The 14,917-nt window shown below is 42.2% G+C and overlaps 1 protein-coding gene across 10 annotated transcripts in view; it reads left to right on the top strand.

Annotated features, from left to right (window-relative positions):
* The window catches only part of specc1la (sperm antigen with calponin homology and coiled-coil domains 1-like a), a 267,927-nt gene that overhangs the window by 101,289 nt on the left and 151,721 nt on the right, over positions 1-14,917 (top strand). For all 10 annotated transcript variants that reach the window (XM_072243781.1, XM_072243776.1, XM_072243777.1 and 7 more), the window contains 2 exons: positions 3,044-3,207; positions 10,806-10,900. In XM_072243781.1, the coding sequence (XP_072099882.1) occupies positions 3,044-3,207; positions 10,806-10,900 (259 nt within the window). The remainder of the gene's footprint in view (positions 1-3,043; positions 3,208-10,805; positions 10,901-14,917) is intronic.

The raw sequence follows: 14,917 nt of genomic DNA on the forward strand, positions 1-14,917 counted from the left end.
TGATTTTATACTCCTCCACAAGATCATCCTTCATTTTCCTACACTTCAAGGGAAAAAAACTCCTTGACTATCCAGCATCTCCTTTTAACTCAGTCCATCAAGTCATGGAAACGTCCTTGTGAATCTTTTTCACACTTGTTCCAATAACATCTCTCCTCTAGAACTGTGACTTAAAATGACCACAATACTTCCAAGTGCCAGTGTCTTGTACAACTCCAACATAGCCTTCCAACTTCAATACTCCTGTCCCTCCCTTAACCATGTCTCCCTAATGGCTGGAGTTTCACAATCCCACATACCTATCCATTCCTGAGTTCATCTGCCTTACCTGGAAGACTTTATGCATTGAAATAAGTTAAATTTAATCCTATAGACTTGCGTCACTTGTCCTGTCTTTTCAACTTGCTGTTAAAATTTATTCCTCAGTGTTTGTTGTTGCTATTGAAACACCAGAAGCATTAGACATTAATAACACTAGCAAATTTGACTGCCAGGATATTGGCTCCCCCTCCAGTTCAGGTATAACAATACACCAGTTGGAGTATTCTGCTCAGTTCTGGTCACTTCACTACAGGAAGGATGTGGAAACTATAGAAAGGGTGCAAAGGAAATTTACAAGGATGTTGCCTGGATTGTGGAGCACCCTATGAGAATAGGTTGAGTGAACTCGGCCTTTTTTCCTAGGAGCAACGGAGGATGAGAGGTGACCTGATAGAGGTGTATAAGATGATGAGAGGCATTGATTGTGTGGATAGTCAGAGGCTTTTTCCCAGGGCTGAAATAGCTAACACGGGAGGGCACAGTTTTAAGGTGCTTGGAAGTAGGTACAGAGGAGATGTCAGGGGCAAGTTTTTTACCCACAGGGTGGTAAGTGTGTGGAATGAGCTGCCAGCGACGGTGGTGGAGGCAGATGCAATAGGGTTTTTTAAGAGTCTCCTGGATAGGTACATGGAGCTTAGAAAAATAGAGGGCTATGGGTAACCCTAGGTAATTTCTAGAATAAGTACATGTTCAGCACAGCATTGTGGGCTGAAGGGCCTGAATTGTACTGTAGGTTTTCTATGTTTCTATAACCTTTTGTACAGGTCACCCCTACCCCAGAAGAGATTTCATTGGTCTAAAAATCTGAATTCCTGCTCAAATTTTTCAGCCCCACATTCACTTGCCATATACTTCTATTTTTATCCTCACTAACATGTGGCACTGAAAGTCACCCAGAGATCAGTACCTTAGAGATCCTGCTTTTTAAACTGGTTGGGAAAGGTTGATGGTGTGTAGTAGCCTCCTTACATGGAGGACACCTTCAATAGGGGATGCCTCAAGAAGGCTGCATCTATCATTAAGGACCCCGACCATCCAAGACATGACCTCATCTTATTGCTACCATCAGGAAAAAGGTATAGAAGAGATGCATTAAATATCTTAGGAACAGCTTCTTCCCCTCCGCCATCAGGTTTCACTTTTCTTTATCTCTTATTGTAACTTACTGTATTTTTTTTTAAGTATTGCACTGTACTGCAGCCACAGAACAACAATTTCATGATGTATGTTAGTGATAATAAACCTGATTCTGGAATATAAGAATAAAATGGGTTTAGGTAAGATGAGTGTTGAAACAATTGGTTGATGGTTGGTGTGAACTCGGTAGGTGAAAGGCGCTCTTTCCATGGTCTGTACCGTTGTCACTAGGATTCTATTTACTGACATGGTAGGTGAGAATGTAGCTGATATATCTCGATTTTCAGAAGACCATTAACAAAGCAGAGAGAGATGTCAAGACAGCATTTAACATAGTGTGCCATCAGAGAGCTTTGTCAATAGGATGGAATGGGAAAACTCTAGTGACTGGGATCACAGCTCGTATGGAATATAGTTGATGTAGGCTATTCATCCAAGCTGTTCCTGAAGATCATAGGCCCCTCCCTCCCCACCATTAGTAGTATCTGCATTGAAGATCCCCACTCATACAGGCCATGCCATCTTCATGCAAATACCACTGGGCAGGGAAGTACAGAAGTCTGAAGTCCCTCGCTATCAGATTCAAAAACATCTACTTCCCTTCAATCATTCAGATACTGAAACAACCAGTATAACCGAAATCACTACCTCAATATAGCAACACTATGACCAGATTTGATCATTTTGCATTATAATACACTTTAGAAACATAGAAAACCTACAGCACAATACAGGCCCTTTGGCCCACAAAGTTGTGTCGAACATGTCCCTACCTTAGAAATTACTAGGGGTACCCATAGCCCTCTATTTTTCTAAGCTCCATGTACCTATCCAAAGACCTCTTAAGAGACCCTATTGTATCCACCTTCACCACCGTTGCCGGCAGCCCATTCCAAGCACTTACCATTCTCTGCTTAAAAAAAAACTTACCCCTGACATCTTCTCTGTACCTACTCCCCAGCACCTTAAACCTGTGCCCTGTTATGGCAGCGATTTCAGCCCTGGGAAGAAGTCTCTGACTATCCACACGATCAATGCCTCTTTGCCAATTTTAGTTGTTTTATTCTAATTGTTTCTTTTTGTAAAAACTGTTAATTTTTTTTTCTTCTTGTGAATGCTTAGCTGATGCTATGTGATGCTGCAAATTTCTCATTGCACTTCTACATGTACAGATGATAAACTTGATTTCGACTTTCACTTTGGACAACTACATTTAGCTGCTTCATCAATAATCTCTCTGATTGTTGACTGATTGCAGCTCTGTTTACAGCTTTTCATAGAATTGACAATAGTACTTGACCACATAGCTGCTTCATCAATAGTTTCTGGATTCCTTCATCACCATACCCTTGATATATTCTGGAAAAACTACATATGGAGTTCTCTCCCTGTATGTTGCAGTTGATATCACAGACACACTATGTAGAGTCTCGAATACATGAAGTCACCCACAAGCAGAATTTCATATCAACATTATTGAGAATAAAGCAGTTTGTTGTTAAATGTCTGTTTGAAAAGCTACAGGTTGTTTTATAAACGAGAAAATCTGCAGAAAATTAATGGTATCAATAAATATGATCTTTAGGCAAGATGAAGAGCGAGGGCGAATGTACAATTACATGAATGCTGTCGAGCGAGACCTTGCTGCTTTAAGACAAGGTATGGGCCTAAGTCGCAGATCATCCACATCCTCTGAACCATCCCCAACCGTCAAAACGCTAATTAAATCCTTCGACAGTGCTTCCCAAGGTAACAAACATCTACTTGTAATTTAGTTTCTACTTTAAAACTTCTTTAAATTTAAATAAGGTAGATCCTTTTAAGCAATTTATATCTGATTTTATTTATTTGATGTTTATTATAAAAAATGTTTCACATTTGAGATTGTCATGATGACTAGTACAAGTGAGGTTAGTGCTGTGCAGAATAGGTGGCATCTTTTTAAATGTGTTCTTTGCTATTGGAACGTCGCACTCACCACTTAAAAATTTTGTTCATTTTACTTAGTTCCCTCCACCGCCTTAAAACGAACTCCTTGATGGTGTGTCTGATACTCATTTGCTTCCAACAGGTATATGTCACCATTAATTGCATGCTCCTACCCACAATAACTCCACTCCTGCAATAATAAGGACTTGACTTGAGCTTTGACCTTCTCATCAGGAGAAAATTCTTCCACTCACTGAGTGTGGTTAGCGTGGTGGATCATCAGAAGCTGTTTCCTGTGCTCAGTGGATCCTGATGCCATCAATAATATGGTCATCCCCAGGAGTGAGTTTTAAGATGTGTTCTAACGCCACTGCTGCCCAGAGGGATGGATCTTGGAGAGAGATGTCCTCTCCTTCCCTGACTCCTTACTGTTATGTGATTTCCTCATATTCAACAGAGTATTACTATAGGAAACCACTGGGGGTGCTCCAGTCCATTGAACAGTACAGCACAGAAAAGGCTCTTCAGCCCAGCACCCAACATATTGCCAAAATAAACTAAATCCCTTCTTGTACATGATTTGTATCCCTCCATTCCCTGCATATTCATGTGTCTATCTACAGCCCTCCAAAATGCAGTTATATCTGCCTCCAGTACTATCTGTTTCATGCACCTATCATTCTGTGTTTAAAAACAAATAGATAGGTAGCCCACACATCTCCTGTAATCCAGACAGCATCCTGGTAAAACCTCTTCATCACTGTCTCCAAAGCCTTTCTATAATGGTGTAATCAGAATTGCACATAATACTCCAAATATAGCCAGAACAAGGTTCTATGAAGCTACAGCATGACTTCCTGACCCTTGTACCTAATACCACAACCAAAGAAGGCAAGCATGCTATATGCTTTCTTTACAATCCTATCCACTTCATTTGGCCATTTTCAATGAGCTAAGCACACGATCCCCAAAGTCTGCCTGTACATCGATACTGTTGAGGATGCTCTGGTTAAATGTATACTTTCCCCTTGCATTTGACAACCCACCTCAGAATTGTTCGGATAAAACTCCATTTGCATTTCTCCGATCACATCTGTAACTGAGCTATATCATGCTCTGTGCTTTGATAGACCTCTACACTATGCACAACTCCACCGGTCTTCATGTTGTCTGCAAACATACAAACCCATCCATGTACGTTTTCCTCCAAGTCATTATATATTTCACAAACAGCGGACAGCCCAGCACAGATCACTGCGGAGCACCACTGATTGTATATTTCACAAACAGCGGACAGCCCGGCACAGATCACTGCGGAGCACCACTGATTGTATATTTCACAAACAGCGGACAGCCCGGCACAGATCACTGCGGAGCACCACTGATTATATATTTCACAAACAGCGGACGGCCCGGCACAGGTCACTGCGGAGCACCACTGATTATATATTTCACAAACAGCGGACGGCCCAGCACAGATCACTGCGGAGCACCACTGATTGTATATTTCACAAACAGCGGACGGCCCAGCACAGATCACTGCGGAGCACCACTGATTGTATATTTCACAAACAGCGGACGGCCTGGCACAGATCACTGCGGAGCACCACTGATTATATATTTCACAAACAGCGGACAGCCCGGCACAGATCACTGCGGAGCACCACTGATTGTATATTTCACAAACAGCGGACGGCCCAGCACAGATCACTGCGGAGCACCACTGATTGTATATTTCACAAACAGCGGACGGCCCAGCACAGATCACTGCGGAGCACCACTGATTATATATTTCACAAACAGCGGACGGCCTGGCACAGATCACTGCGGAGCACCAGTGGTCACGGATCTCCAATCAGAACAACACCCACACCCTTGTACCACTGCATTCTGCCTTCTGTGGGCATATCAATCTTTAATCCAAATTGTCACATAACCATGGATCCTAACCTAGATCAGCATATCTTGACTTATTAAGGTCCATGTAGGTAACTGCCCTACCCTTATCAATCTCTTTTATCACCACCTCAAATTTGCAACTCATGAAATGCCCTCACAAAGCCATGCTGACTGTCCCTAATCAGACCTTTATTTTCAAATGTCTCTAAGTTCCTTCCCTAAAAATCCTCTCCAATTGCTTCCTACCAAGTTCAAGTTCCAGTTTAATTGTCACTCAACCGTATGTGAATACCCAGGAATGCAGCCAAACAAAACAGTTACTCTGGGGCCAAGCTGTAAAACACAGTACCAACAGTCATGCACAGCACAAGGCACACATAGCACATATACTTTTTCTTTTGCCCATTACGCCACTGGCGATTAAGGCAACAATGAAGGTCCTCCATCTCTAGCAGAGTTCATGGCTTCCTTCATTTTGTCAGTAGCTTCCTCTCGGTTTACTGTCTGTCATGCAAGTCCCAGGTAGAGACTCAGGAATCCTGTCATACACAGATCTATAAGGATTCTTCACTGCTGTTTTTGAAACAGTTTTGTTTAACCAGTCAGGGTTGTTAGCCTGAGATGAACCCCCAAACCTGGAGGATCAGTGGACCTCTCTTAATCTGTTCTCTACCCTTTGACCTGTTTGGCATTGACAACAGCCAAAGCATAAAGCCCTGACTCCAGCCAGCATAACCCTTCACACAAGCCTCCAAACCACAGCAAGGTTGTGGTCCTCTTGGAGGATAGCAGAAAGAAGATAACAGTAAAATACACTCATATAGGAAAAAAATAATCTGTCCGAGTCCCCATGAATGTTAGAGCAGTCTATAGTCGAACACAATAAAGCTGTCTTCTGCCAAGCAAACTCTGGAGGGCAGCACTGACTCCAGTTCATCTCCCCTGCACGACCGCAAACAGGCGACATCGCAGCCTGAGACTTGGGTCTTCTCTGTAACTGAGACCAAGCAAATTCCCCACCATCTGCACTGCACGAGGCACACACAGAACATACAACACAGCGATAAAACCGTCACACAAAAAAAAGAAAGTCCAAGTCTCCTGAGTCCACGAACACCACAGCAGTCTGCAGCCAAACATAACACAGCAAACACTGAGGGCAGTTCCCATGCCATAAGACATAGGAGCAGAATTAGGCCATTCAGCCCATCGAGCCTGCTCTGCCATTCCACCATGGCTGATCCTGGATCCCACTCAACCCCATACACCCGCCTTCTCACCATAACCTTTACTCTGATCGATCAGGAAACTATTAATTTTCGTTTTAAATATACCCTCGGTCTTCCACCTCCACCACAGTCTGTGGCAGAGCATTCCACAGATCCACTACTTTCTAGCTAAAAAATTTCCACCAGACCTCTGTTCTAAAGTGTCGTCCCTCAATTTTGAGGCTGTGCCCTCTAGTTGTGGATACCCCCATCACAGGAAACATCCTGTCCACATCCACTCTATCTAGTATTTTCAAAATTTTATAGGTTTCAATGAGATTCCCTCTGCATTCTTCTAAATTCCAGTGAGTACAGGCCCAAATTCCTCATATGTTGACCCCTTCATTCCTGAATTCATCCTTGTGAACCCCCTCTCGGATGTCTCCAATGACAACCCATTTTTTTTTGTGAGATATACAGCCCAAAACTGATATTCCAAGAATATTCCAAGTGCAGCCTGACTATGACTTATAAAAGCTCAGCATTATCGTCTTTTATATTCTTTTCCCCTTGAAATAAATGCCAGCATTGCATTTGCCTTCTTTACCACAGATTCAACCTGTAAATTAACTTTCTGGGAGGCTTGTACGAGGATCCATAAGTCCCTCTGTACCTCTGATGTTTACACCTTCTCCCCATTTAGAAAATAGTCTGCACTATTGTTCCTTTTACCAAAATGCATTATCATACATTTCCCAGCACTGTATTCCATCTGCCACTTTTTTGCAAATTCTTCCAATTTGTCTAAGTCCTTCTGCAATCGCATTGCTTCATCAGTACTAGCTACTCCTCCACATATCTTCATATCATCTGCAAACTTTGCCACAAAGCCATTAATTCCATTATCCAAATCATTGACAAACCATGTGAAAAGCAGCAGTCCCACTACTGACCACTGTGGAACACCACTAGTGACTGGCAGCCAACCAGAAAAGGCCCCCTTTATTCTCAGTTGCTGCCTCCTGCCTGTCAGCCATTCCTCTATCTATGCCAATATCTTTCCTGTAATGCCATGGGGATTTTGTCTTGTTAAGCAGCCTTGTGTGTGGCACCTTATCAAATGCCTTTTGAAAATCCAAGTAAATGACATCCACTGCCTCTCCGTTGTCCACCCTGCTTGTTACTTGAACTCTTAACGGATTTGTCAGGGCAGGATTTCCCTTGACAGAAACCATGTTGACTTTGACTCCTTTTACCATTATTTTCCAAGTACCCCGAAACCTCATCCATTATAATGGACTCCAACACTTTCCCAACCACTGAGGCTCGGCTAGAGAAAGAAGAAAGAGAAATTGCCTTTAAACTCACAAGAGAGCATAGGCCATCAACTTTTTGCTGTTGTTGTTTCTGTAGCAGGCAATTTCTTTTTTATGAGGTTGAGTTGCTAGCTCGACACTCAACCCAGTATGGATGGCAAGCGTGCACGGGAGACGGCTTTATTCGAACTCGGGACCTTCCACCCCAAAGTCCAGCGCTGATGCCACTACGCCACTAGCCGGCCAGAGGTTAGGCTAACTGGCCTATAATTTCCTTTTGTTTGCCTTCTTCCCTTCCTAAAGAGTGGAATGACATTTGCAATCTTCCAGTCCTCTGGAATCCTGCCAGAATCAAGTGATTCTTGAAAGATCATGACCAATGCATCCGTTATCTCTTCAGCAACCTCTGTCAGGGCTCTGGGATGTAGTCCATCTGGTCCAGATGACTTTTCCACCTTAAGACCTTTGAGTTTGCCTGGCACTTTTTCCTTTGTACTAGCAATGGCACTCGCTCCTGTTCCCTGACACTCGCATCCTCTGGCACATTGCTAGTGTCTTCCACAGTGAAGACTGATGCAAAGTACTTTTAAAGTTCATCTGCTATTTCTTTGTCCCCCATTACTACCTCACCAGCATCATTTTCCAGTGGTCCGATATCAACTCTCACCACTCTTTTATTTTTATATAACTGAAAACAATTTTGGTATCCTGCTTTATATTTTTGGCTAGTTTGCCCTAATATTTTATCTTTTCCCTTCTTATAGCTTTTTTAGTTGCCTTTTGTTGGATTTTAAAAACTTCTCAATCATCCAACTTACCACTCACTTCTGCTGCCCCTTCCTTGGCCTTTATGTGGTCCTTCATTTCCCTTGTCAACCACGGTTACCTACTCCTGCCATATGAGAACAACTACTTCTGTGGGACATATCAATCCTTTGCCTCGTGAACTATTCCCAGAAATTTCAACCACCTCTACTCTGCCATCATCCCCACCAATATCCCCCACCGGTCCACCTGGGCAAGCTCCTCTTTCAAGCCCCTATAATTCCTTTTATTCCATTGCGCCTCCACTGCTGAGTGATTTGAGGCTCACTGGTCTATAATTTCCGGATTATCTCTCAAAGAAACAGCATTAGATACTCTCCAGTCTTCTGGAACCTCACTTGTTGCTTGTGAGAATACAAAACTTTTCATTGCAGCCCTAGCAATCTAATCTCATCTCTTTCAATAACATAGGATATATTCTATCAGTCCCTGGAGACTTACCCACTTAACTGCTTTTCAAAACTCCCAGCATTCACCTCCTCCCTTACAAATGTCAAAATTCCCTCACATATTAGCATGGCCCACACCATTCTCACAATGGTGTAGGGCATGCTCGTGCTGCTGGATGAATACCAATGCTAAGTACTTATTTAGAATGATGGTCTACATCCTCTTAACCATAAATTCCCCACCCTCTCTTTTTTTGTTTTAACATTAAGTATAAAATGCATTGGAATTCTCACTAATCCTACTTGCTGAGGACATTGCATCTCTCCTTTTAGCATTTCCAATCACATGCTTGAGCTCCTTCCTATTATCTCTATATTCCTCAAGGACCCTGTCTGATTTAGGCTTACATGTGCTTGCTTTTTCTTTTTGAGTAACTTCATAACCTCTCCCATCATTCAAGGTTCCCATTTCTTGTCATCTTTGTCCAATCAGTTGGCTCCTAAACAACTCCCACATTTTAGATGTAGACTTGCCCAAAGACAGCTGCTCCCTATTAACTCCCCCTTGCTCCTGTCTAATAATAGAACAGGAAGGGCCCTTAGCCCACAATGTTCTGCCAAGCTAATTAACCCACTGACTCCTGACAATCTAATCCCTCTTCCCTTCACATTGATCCTTCCTTCTCTGCATATTTATGTGCCTATCTCAGAGTCTCTTAAATGCTCCAGTGCTGTCTACCTCCAATGCCTCCCCTGGCAATGCATTCCAGGCCCCTACTCCTCTCTATGTAATAAAATAGGTATAAAATACTGGCACCAGAAGCATGGCAATACTTGAGGGCTGGCCAGCATAATCCTCACTGATAACAAAACCTGATTGGCTGACACTTGCTAAACTGACTGCTTATCTTAACAGAAACCAAAATACAGCACTGTAAGGTTTGGTTAACAGAACACACTGTGTTTTACATAAAAGCTACAGAAAATAAAATACCCAACAGCATAACCGCAGTAATGCAATAAAACGTGTTCTTAACCAAGGAATTATATATATTTCGATGTACAGTATATGTGACAAGTAAAGCTAATCTTTTTTTTAAAGAATCCATTAACCACACTACTTTTTCTAGTCTTTTCTCTTTATCCCACTTAATTGAAAACTTTAGTTGCACATGTCTGGAAGCCTCTGCCCTTTATCCCTTTTCACTCTGCTATTTAGTTTAAAATACTTAGTAAAAGGATATTTGCAGTATCCCCTTATCTCTACTCACCTGCCTATCGTTTCCCCGTTGTGCCTCTTTTCCTTCCCTTTCTCCCATGGTCCACCCCCCCATCAGATTTCTCCTTCTTCAGCCCTTTATCTTTTACTACTAATTACCTCCCCTTTCCCTCTCTGCCTACCCCACTCTCCCACCTTCTTATTTGGGCTTCTTCCCCCATCCTTTCCAGCCTAAATGAAAAGTCTCGGGCTAAAACGTTGACTGTTATTTTCCATGGATGCTCCTCAGCTGTTGAGTTCCTCCAGCACTTTGTATGTGTTTCTATGAGTTTCCAGCATCTGCAGAATCTTTTCTGTTTACAGGGTTAAAAGAGCCTTGCTCGCTTTTAGCATTCCACATTTTTAGCTTTTTGAGCTTACTATTATGATGGAAATTCCATTTGACTTCTCTTTGTGTTGATTATTTTATGTGGTACCATTAAAGTTGAACTGTATTTCAGAACTATGACCTTGACATTGCTATCTGTGCTAAATATAATTATTTTAACATTTTGTCTTCTAGTTGTCCCTAACACTAGTGCAACTGCCATTCCACGAAGCCCTCTTAGTCCAAGCCCTCTGAAAACCCCACCAGCAGCTGCTGTGTCACCAATACAGGTATGTAACCAACAGTGTGATTCAAGTGATATTTTAACTTGCTAACGTTTAGCTGGGATAACTTTGAACTGGGTCTCAAGTTTCAATCTCAATCCTCCCTTCCCACCAGCCTCACTGACATTGTCTCCAGAGCCACCTGTTGCAACAAATTTCACAGATTCAGCACTCTCTGGTTAAAGAAACTCCTCCTCATCTCCATTCTAAAAGGACACCTCCCTATTCTGAAGTCCTCTGGTCTTGCACTCCCCCACCATTCCCCACATCCACTCCTTCAAGGCCCTTCAACATTCAATCTGTTTCAATGAGATCACCCATCATTCTTCTGAATTCCAGTGGCGCAGAGCTATCAAATGCTCTTCAAATGACAAGCCTTTCAAACCTGGAATCATTTTCGTGAACCCCCTCTGAACCCTCTCCAGTTTCAGCACATCCTTTCTTAGATGTGGTGGCTTCTGTTAGTCTTGTGAGACCATGGATCTGCGCCTGGAAAGTTCAGGGTGCAGGCCTGGGCAAGGTTGTATGGAAGACCAACAGTTGCCCATGCAGCAAGTCTCCCCTTTCCACGACGCCGATGTTGTCCTAGGAAAGGGCAAGGGCCGATACAGCTTGGCACCAGTGTCGTCACAGGAGTTGCCAGAATGAGATTGAAGGCAACGTCGGATTCCAGCTCCGGATTTGTCCTCAGGGTTTACTCCCGAAGCCTTTCCCATGAATGGGTATGGCTGCAAGGCAGCGGAGGTTTGAAATCAGAGATTTCCCTTTCTTAGATGGACTGCCTTCCCAGGCTGACAAGCTCCATCTACCCGAAGCGCTGGTTTTAAGGTGCCAGGACCCACCTTCGCCCCTTCTCCTGTCAGTAGAAACAGTTCCTCTGGGCTTAGAGGCTAAGCCACACGAGAAGGCCAGGAGTTAGACTTGGTTGTCAGAGGCTATTTGATGCGCATGCTGTGAGGAACACTTTTAGGTGGTGGGAGCTTGTCTGCACTCCCACTCCTCGGCTTGACAACCTTGGAACCTTAGATAAAGGGCTCAAAATTGCTCACAGTTTTGAGATATTGATCATGACTAGACTGAACTCCTGCCTCAGCCAAGGACCCATTGCAATTTGCCTGTCACCACAATAGGTCAATGGCAGACGCAATCTCAGTGGCTCTCCACACAGCTTTAGACCAGCTGGACAAGACAAACACCTATGCTGTTCATCAACTATAGCTCAGTATTTAATACCATCATTCCCACAATCCGGATTGAGAAGTTGCAGAACCTGGGCCTCTGTACCTCCCTCTGCAATTGGATCCTCGACTTCCTAACTGGAAGACCACAATCTGTGCAGATTGGTGGTAACATATCCTCACTGACGATCAACACTGATGGACCTGGGGGGTGTGTGCTTAGCCCACTGCTCTACTCTATATACACATGACTGTGTGGCTAGGCATAGCTTAAATCATCATCATCATCATCAGGTGTCATGCCCAGTTTGAGCTTTGACTGCCATGGCCCACACACTCCTGTTTCGGGTCAAGTGGATCAATCCATTGGTATTCATTTCCAGTTCTCTGGTTGCTGTCTCCATCATCATTTGTCTTCCTCTTGCTTTCTTCCCTTCAATCTTTCCCATAATTACCATGCATTCTAACTTCTCTTTCCTAATCACATGTCCAATGGAGTCACGTTGCTGTTTCATGATCTCATACATTATTTCTCTTTTTGTGTTTGCTCTGATCATGACATCCTCGTTAGATACTTGTTTCATCCATGATATTCTTTGCATCCTCCTCAAAAACCACATCTCTGCTGCTTCAATTCATTTCCTCATGGTACTAGATATTGTCCAACATTCTGAGCCATATAACACAACTGGATAAAGGTAACATTTCAGTACTGTGAGGTGGGTTGTCATGCCTAGTTTAGTGTTGGTCAGTATACACTTCATTCTCGTAAAGGTGTCTTCTGCCATCCCTATTCTTCTTTTGATGTCCATGTCGCACCTGTCATCTGTTGTCACCCAGCTTCCTAAGTAGCAAAAATTCTGTACTTGTTTTATGTCTTCCCCGTTTATTCTCAACCTGCAGATAGGGTTCTCCTTCTCTTTGGATATCACCATACATTCTGTCTTTTTACAATTCATAGATAGACCCATTTTTGCATTTTCTTCAACAATTATATCAATTAAGTTTTGTAGTTCTTCCTCCGTACTTGCAATTTACACAGTGCTATCTGCATATCTGAAATTATTGATGTTTTCACCGCCAACTTTGATTCCCAAGATGTCTCTTATTGTTTGTAATATTGTTTCACTGTACACATTAAATAAATCAGGGGAGAAAACACACCCTTGTCTAACGCCTGTCTTGATTTTCGTAAACTGACTCACTTCTCCATCTGTTCTTACAGCAGCAGTTTGTTCCCAGTACAGATTTCTGATTAGGGAGGGGTCTTTCAAATCTAGATCTAGAGTTTTCTGTAATATTTCAAATAACTTACTGTGCTTCACTTTATCAAATGCTTTTGTGTAGTTGATAAAACAAACAAACAAATCTTTTTGCACTTGAATAGCTCGTAGTATCCTTAACATCAATATTGCGTTTCTTGTACTTTTGTCTTTCACAAAATCACATTGTTCTTTTCCTATTTCAGCTTGTATCTTACTTTTAGCTCTTGTCATCAAAATTCTTAGAAGTATCTTGGTGATATGACTCATTAAACTTATGGTCCTATGTAATTTGCATTCTATTGCTCCAGGTTTCTTAGGAAGAGTGATAAATACTGATTTTTTTCATCTCCTGGTATTATTGCAGTCTCATATATGTTATTGATTAAATCAGTAAGTTTTTCAATTCCATAATCTTCAAGGGCGATAATTTCTTCTGTTACTAATTCATCAGGATCTGCTGCTTTTCCTTTCTTCATCTTATTTATTGCATTACGAACTTCAGATTTTAAAATATTTGGACCTTCAATGTTTTTCTTAATTTCTGGTTTTTCGCCTTGATCGTCTTCAAACAATTCCTGAATATACTCAGTCCATCTGTTCATAATCGCATCTTTTTCCATGATAATGGTACCGTCCTTTGCTTTCAAACATCCACCTGAAGAACAGAGGAGCTTTTTACCAGTGATATTCTTGATTTGTTGATGTAACATTTTTGGATCAGTAATAGGGATTCTTTCTATATGCTCACATTCCTGGTTTAACCATTCTTCTTTGGCTTTTTGACATAACTTTTTTATCTAAGGACTTATATTCTATAGGATTTGCTTTCTTCTGTCTCCTTTCTTCCGTGAGATTTTTAGAAAACTTAAGACAAAAACTTACAATTGAAGTAAGGAATAGATTTTAAAGTCTAGAAATAGAATCTGTTGAAGGCGATAGCAATCATGTAGAAATGGAATTTAACACTCTAAAGGATGCCTTGGTAGAATCAGCAAAGTCAGTGATTCCTAAAAAAGAAAAAAGCATAAAGAATAAATGGATGACAGATAGCTCAAATGCCATCTATAAATTTGCTGACAATACAACCATTGTTGGTAGAATCTCAAGTGGTGACAAGAGGGTGTACAGGAGTGAGATATGCCAACTAGTGGAGTGGTGCCACAGCAACAACCTGGCACTCAATGTCAGTAAGATGAAAGAGCTGATTGTGGACTTCAGGAAGGGTAAGATGAAGGAACACATATCAATCCTCATAGAGAGATCAGAAGTGGAGAGAGTGAGCAGTTTCAAGTTTCTGGGTGTCAAGATCTCTGAGGATCTAACCTGGTCCCAGCATATAGATGCAGTTAAGGCAAGACAGTGGCCATGCTTCGTTAGGAGCATGAAGAGATTTGGTATGTCAATAAATACGCTCAAAAACTTCTATAGTTGTACTATGGAGAGTATTCTGACGGGCTGCATCACTGTCTGGTATGGGGGGGGGGGTGCCTACTACACAGGACTGAAAGAAGGCACAGAAGATTGTAAGTCTAGTCAGCTCCATCTTGGGTACTAGCCTACAAAGTTCCCAGGACATCTTC

This window comes from Mobula birostris, chromosome 25, assembly GCF_030028105.1.
Source record: "Mobula birostris isolate sMobBir1 chromosome 25, sMobBir1.hap1, whole genome shotgun sequence".
Classification (NCBI taxonomy): Eukaryota; Metazoa; Chordata; class Chondrichthyes; order Myliobatiformes; family Myliobatidae; genus Mobula; species Mobula birostris.